Source organism: Brachionichthys hirsutus, chromosome 6 (genome assembly GCF_040956055.1).
Source record: "Brachionichthys hirsutus isolate HB-005 chromosome 6, CSIRO-AGI_Bhir_v1, whole genome shotgun sequence".
Lineage (NCBI taxonomy): Eukaryota > Metazoa > Chordata > Actinopteri > Lophiiformes > Brachionichthyidae > Brachionichthys > Brachionichthys hirsutus.
This window is the reverse complement of record NC_090902.1, coordinates 2,282,376-2,289,128: the sequence shown is the minus strand read 5'-3', so window position 1 is coordinate 2,289,128 and position 6,753 is coordinate 2,282,376. Positions and strand designations below refer to the sequence as shown.

Here is a 6,753-nt window from a genome sequence, read left to right as displayed (position 1 = left end):
AGAGTTTACCAGCAAAGAACCTTCCTGTGGACTCAAAGGTGAATCACGTAAAGGAATGGATTTTTGGATATCAATTAATTTTTTTTTGGATGACGATCCCTCATCAAATTTGGTTTAAGAATTTGTGGCGTTCACTATTGTACTCCCACAATAATAATAATAATAATAATAATAATAAACACACTCTGCAACGGAATTCAGTGCAACAGTACCTTTGAGGAAAAGAAAGCTCATTGGGTCTTGTTGGATGACCTAAGACTCCCCAACCCACGCCACCACATTGCCTTTGAAGACGTCGGTGATCTCACAGTTGAGCTTGTTGAGCCGTCCGTCCAGGATAAAGAGGGATTCCCTAGACGGGGTCATGAGGTACTGTCCGAACAGTCCGCTGCCCTCCATTGCCCTGTTCCTACTGCTCCAAGGCCACTCGGATTGCTTGGTGGCCTCTTTCAAGCTCTTGATCATCTTGACTTTGCCGGTGCTCAGTTCCACAAACAGAGCGTCAGTTTGACGGCCAGAGCTTCCGAAGACATTGTACTGGTGGACTTCTGTGAAGGAACGCTGGAAGGCCAGATCGGACAGGTGGAGGTTGGTGTGGATGTCAAACGGCTCCTGGATTTCTCCTCGCTCTGAGATCACCTGGATTCTCATCAAGCCGTCGCCGTCGTCGACCGTGACCAAGTAATGACCGTCTGGAGACACGTAGGGCGCGCCGATGACGTTGTGGTTTTGCCCAATCACGGTATCTGTCACACTGTCCACGATGAGTTGTGGTTGTGTGGCGCCGGTGGAGTCGCACCTGCAGCTGACGAAGTAGTAGCCTCCGAGATGGGTGTAGGCTACCGACTTCGGGATGCAGTTATACTCCCGCAAGCTGATGTTCTTCACATACGACGTTGTCTCAAGGTCGATCTTGTGGAGAACAGGCTCATTTCGATGAAGAATGAGTCCGAATCTGTGGAACATATCAAGACAGAAACAAAGATTTAATCAATAACACATTTTGACATCTTGAAAACCGAAAATTATGACAGATGGTCAGTTGGTGCAGCACAGACTGAAATATATCAACAGCTATTGGACAAACTCCCGTCAGATTCATGGTTCCCAGAGGATGAAGCCAAATAACAATTACGACGGCCAAACCTAATTATTGCTCCATTAAAAAGTTCTAATTGGAAAAATAAAACTGCTGCAATTGATTTAAAAACATTTTACAAAACCGTAAGTAAGAAGGAGATACTTAATTCCCTTTGCTGTTGTGACGTCACAAACGAAACGCGTGCTGCTTGACATGTTTCAAAACACAAACGACGCATGACTGGCTGGATTGGTTGAATTTAGCAGCTTTTGGGTCGGTAATGACCCGAAACCACTAAAATAGTCGTGTAGAAACATGAGAAACGTGTTTTTCATTATATGTCCCCTTTAAGACTTATGAATTCTCAAGCAGAGGATGGTTAGAATTTCAAAAAAAGCCGCACACAGGTGAAATCGAACCGAAAGAAGAAATACAAATGAATTTGCGACGGGTGATTATGAGAACTGAGTCACCATAATATTAAAAACAAATTCAGGGGAGAAAAGTAAAGCTGGCTTAGGGGTGTATTTAAATGTTTCTACAGCCAAAGTCTGATTCTTTACAGTCCTAGTTTGGTAGTGTCGTCCACAGACCCCGCCCCCCACACACACACACACTGAAATGAAAGCAGTTTTATTTTATATAGGCATTGATCATAACATGCTCATCGTTACGACGCCCCAAAAAATCTGTTAATGGCATATTACATTTTAACAGCTGAACCAGGTGGAGGGGGGGGGGGGGGTCCAAGGCGATGGCAAGCCTCAATTAAATGTGAATAACGGCTGATTGATGCTGACAGGTGCTTCAAACTTGCCATCATTGATCCTTTTTTATGCCATTTAAACATCAAGCTGTCGCTACCTGCGAAGAGAAAATGGCTGTTTGAGACTCCATCATCCCCACAGAGGCGATTATCGATCCAGAGACTGTTCCGGGATTGAGCTCACAAAGGACACAATCCTAAGAGGGGATTTGGTATACATTTCACAAACGCTAAGCTAAATGAGTAGCTTTGCGCTTACATTCAGTGCATGTCGTGCTCAGGGGAAGTCAAAGTGTTCCTGGCGATTCATTTCATTTCAAAAGACAACAGCCATAAACCAGCCGACGGCGACGAAGCAATGTTCGACGTAGCATCACAAAAGAGCGGTTAGCGAATATTAGCCTGGCGTTGATAAAAGATGGGACTCGGCGGAGCGTCTCTGGGTACCTCATTACTTAAACAACCATGATCAGAGTTATTCATTTGCAACTGACGTATTGACGAAATGAACGCACTGTTTTTCAGATTTGGTCGTACAGATGTGAACATACGTGCCGTGTTATGTTTGATATCCAGATACATGCCATTTAGAGCTTTTTATATTTATCATTAAGTCAAACCGTGGTTCAGAGTTCCTGGTTTGTTGTTGTCATTCAAAGTTGCCTTAAATATTTTTTCCTCACATTTGACAGTTCTCCTCCAATTTGTGAAATTTAATTGTTAAATAATTCCGGCTTTTTTTTTTAAATAGCTCCTCCAACAATATACCGAAAGTCTTTATTCAGTGAATCCTTCCTAAAAGCTTAAAACTCATGAATTTAACCTGATTTTAGATTTTTAATCTTCTAATAGTTGCATTGGGTGATTACATTTCTCCAAATGTGCATTTTGTGTCTTCTGAAGCTACATTTAAGCTAAATTTAGACTTTAATTAAAGGAAGTTCTTCAACAGTGGACTATGATTAAAAATAAACTCCAAGGTGAGATTTGAAAGCAGCTTAATTATTTTTTTTTTGCGCTGTTTGAACTCGAGGAAAAGCATTTCCTTTTCCTCGCCCACTGTGAGACGCAGCTGGTTTTCGATCAATATTAGCACTAGCTGTCAAACACCATTGAGTTGTTTTATTGTGAATTGTGTTCAATATTGTCACAGTCGTCACAGATCAATGATGAGCGCACACAAAACACTGGAAACACGCTCGGAAGCTGAAGGTCAACAGTTATCCTGCAATGAGATTTTATTTCCAATGGCAGCGAGATACTTTTCACCACATATGATCAATTAATAATCAGACACTGTTTGGAATTGCCTCAATGTGGACACAGCTGGGTTGCCTCATTGTCAGACCTCGATTGCTCTCATCCAAACTGACAGCTGCTGTTTGTCATTTGTACCAATGATTAATGCATTAAAGCAACTCGCCGCTTCTGCACGACGGGATTTGGATCAGCTACTTCACATTTCATCATCTCATCCTTGTGTCAATACTTTCTATTTAGAGACGACGAGCATTCAACCCTTTTGCGCCGCAGTTCCGCTAAAAATCCTAAGGGTTCCAGAACAATGATCGTTAAAAAAAAAAAATCTACAGCACAGCAACTCTTGTTCCTCCATCCTCCAGCAAAAAAAGAAAATAAAAATACATCGAGTCATCACCTCACTCGGATCGTTTTGCCCAAAGGCAGTCTGGCAGGTTGCTGAAGATCTGGGCAAATTGAGAAATAACATATTTCTTTTTTTTTTTTCCTGCTGACATGCAGAGTTGTCTGACTTCAAGTCGATGGTTTTAATGAATGGCAAGCCAGCAGAAGTTTCTGCTCACTTTACAATAGTGGCTGAATGAATCCCCGGTCATTAAAGCATCCCCAGAAGTTGCTGAATATATGTCATCCATTCTTAGGCCGCTCATGCTGTTAAATCGACAAATCAATGCTGTGATCCTGCCAGCAAACAAACGGCTGAGTGGGTAGCAGATAAAAAAAGAGAGGAGCAAACCGCTGCCACGAGGCAGCAGTTGAATTAAATGTTTGTAATATCCGTGACAAAAACAGCTGTATGAATAATAAAAAAAAAAAACAAGGATGCTGACTTACATGAGTTTGTGACAAATCTACATTGAATTTGAATATTGATTTCATTCTTTCTGTGCTGCAGGCTCTGCTGAAATGTTGCTTCTTTGGTGTTTAAGTTACACTGCCACCTGCTGCCCTGGAGTGCATGGCTCTGTGTTGTAATAATCTTCGTCATCTTCAGCATCATCACGTCAACTTTGTCACGTTAATGTGGAACTTTTTTCCACACAAAGAGAAAAACTGCAATTTTATTGCACCCATAAAGAGGCCACGAGAGAAACATCAGTATTTATTATTTATGTAGTATATTTAAGAAGCGCGGGCAAAACTGGGTTAAGGCTACATACAACATTTAGTAACCACCCAGGTTGCTTAGCAACATAGTAAGATACATCAGCGAGGGGGGAACAGAGAAGATACTGTTTGTAATTCTATTCTGTGTCGCCTTAATGTTGTTTTTTCCAACCTTAAACTAACGATTAATTTCTTCTGCATTTAGACGGTTGGACAATAAACACTTGATAATGTGTGCAAGGGTTGGTCACGGGTCAGCCTTCACTTCACGGGTCGAACCGGGGGCTGAAGTATCCCCCCACTGATACGGGTCTATGCGGAGGAACGAGACGGCCGCTCCTGCATTAATGTCGTATAACCGGTTAGAAGTAGCTCTCGTGATGTTCTAAAGTTCACTTTGTTGTCATCCCCACTGACAGGCTCGGAGAACCAAACCTCTGCTAATTAAAACAATTGACTTTTAAATTCAGAACTAGAAAGTTAATTTCACAGCAGGTGTGTTTATTCTTAGTCGCTATTCCAGGTAATCTGCCGTGTTTCCTGCAGCGGAGCTGACAACCGAGCCTTTCTCCAGAACCCCCCGCCCCCCCACCCCACACACATACACACACCCACACACACACCCACCCACACACACACACACACACAAAACGCCCATCCAGCTCATTATTCCCCCCGAAGAGCTCTAGAGAAGGAAGTGAGTATGACGCCAATGGGGCGAACTTCTTTGAAATCAATCATAATCATCAATCCATCACAATTTGCATTAGGCTTGAATCTCACTGAATGTACCTGATGTGATTGACGATGAGGCTGGAGGCGGGAATGAAGAAGTCGTCCACCCTGTCGAAGCGTCTTCCGACCGGCTGCGTGTGCACGGTGTGGTGGGAGACTCTTCCGCTGGCCTGATTGATCACCTAGCGGGCGCCGATGGAGAGGGAGGTGGGTTTTAAACAGGGGCTTGATAAATTCACTCCGTCCTGCTGGTTTCAATCTCTTTAAACCTGCCACTCAGAATTATATGCAGCTAGTAAGCAGACTGCTTCCAACTGAAAAGCTGCGTTTCAGTTTCAATTTGAAGACAGACACTCAAACTGGCTGCGGCGCACGCTATGCTATTGTCATGCCTCATTGCTGAGATGTTCCGTGTGCTGCTGGCGTCCTAATAATAGCTGTGCGTGCACGGAAGCCTGCAGAGGTGCTGTCTGTGTGAAGGCGGGGTTGGCTTTGATTGTGCACAAAAGCAAATTGCCAAAGAACAAACTCTTTGTTGTGAAATGGCATACTGGAGATGACAAGCAGGGTGGTCACACAAGTGGAAAATGCGATGCTCATTCTGCATCAGAGGAAGCAAATTGTACCTTTAAAGTGCTCCGTCGCACGTATGCAGAGTGCATTCCTATACCCTGCTCTTCAAATCCGTCACGTTTGCATATCCCACAATGCAACTGTGATGTGATTTTGACAGTGGGTCATTTTTGCGCTGCTGATTGTGTAGTCGAGTGCACAGGAACTGGAATGCAACAGTAATGACGCTAAAGTGCTGACTTTTGAATTTAATGATATATACATACTGTTTTTTTCCATTTATAATTAGGTGAACAGTGTTGGAATTCAAATTTTTCATTGTTCCCCTGACAACAAAAACCTCCTTGCAACGCAGGGACCGGCGCTAGACAATTAAATTGGTCCGGTAATATTAATTATTGCAGACGATGCAAGTTCGCGGGAGGAGAAATCGTTCATTCTTATCCACCCTCCTCCCAGACCTCATGCAAACGTCCGGCACGTTTACATGTTGGGATAAATTCACTATGATGTCCACTTAGTAAAGACATTTCTATCGGACGGGCCACTTTGGTTTTAACCTGAGTGGCGCTCGTCCTCCTCAGACTTTCACAAGAGCATTCCAGTTACAACCGTAAAAATAATAAAAATAAACTGAAATGTTCTCAACAAAAACCACTGAAAATGCAACAAATCTTTAAATAATGCACCCTAAGGGGCCAATTAATTAATTTCCCGTCAAGCGAGACCAGAGGTCGAAGTGATTAACACCAAATGCATGCCACTTGGAACAAAAGGATGAGTTGGAAGAGTTTAAATTTCAATCAGCCTTCCCACGGAGTGATTATTAGATTATTCATAAAATTTATTTTGCTGAGAAACGGCTCTTTTAAAACCATCTCCAACAAAAAGCTGCTCCATTTTCACTCTTTCAGTAAAAGCACAATGTGTTTAAGGCCGTTTAGGCTTTTATTTCTATGCCTTTTTAACATTACAGAGTAAATAACATACATTTAAGCGCAATAAATGGAATTTCCAACTCACTTGCAGCGTAGGGAAGTTTTTCTCCATGTCTCCCCAGCTGAGCAGCCACACCTGATCGTGAGATTTGTCATAGTGAAGCTTCACTGGATGCGGGTCGGTCCTGACCGTCTGCAGGGTGACACACACACACAGAACCAAACTAGCCTTTATGAGGAGCAATGCCACACAATAATGATTCACACGCTTTAGAAGAGATCCCTCCTTTGAT

General features: G+C 42.9%; 1 protein-coding gene across 1 annotated transcript in view; it reads right to left on the bottom strand.

The window, feature by feature from the left end:
* Positions 1-252: 252 nt before the first annotated feature.
* fstl5 (follistatin-like 5) overlaps positions 253-6,753 on the bottom strand; it is an 87,647-nt gene continuing 81,146 nt past the window's right edge. The window contains exons 14-16 of the mRNA XM_068740654.1: positions 6,546-6,653; positions 5,007-5,131; positions 253-955 (exon numbers count right to left, since the gene is read on the bottom strand). Of these exons, the coding sequence (XP_068596755.1) occupies positions 253-955; positions 5,007-5,131; positions 6,546-6,653 (936 nt within the window). The remainder of the gene's footprint in view (positions 956-5,006; positions 5,132-6,545; positions 6,654-6,753) is intronic.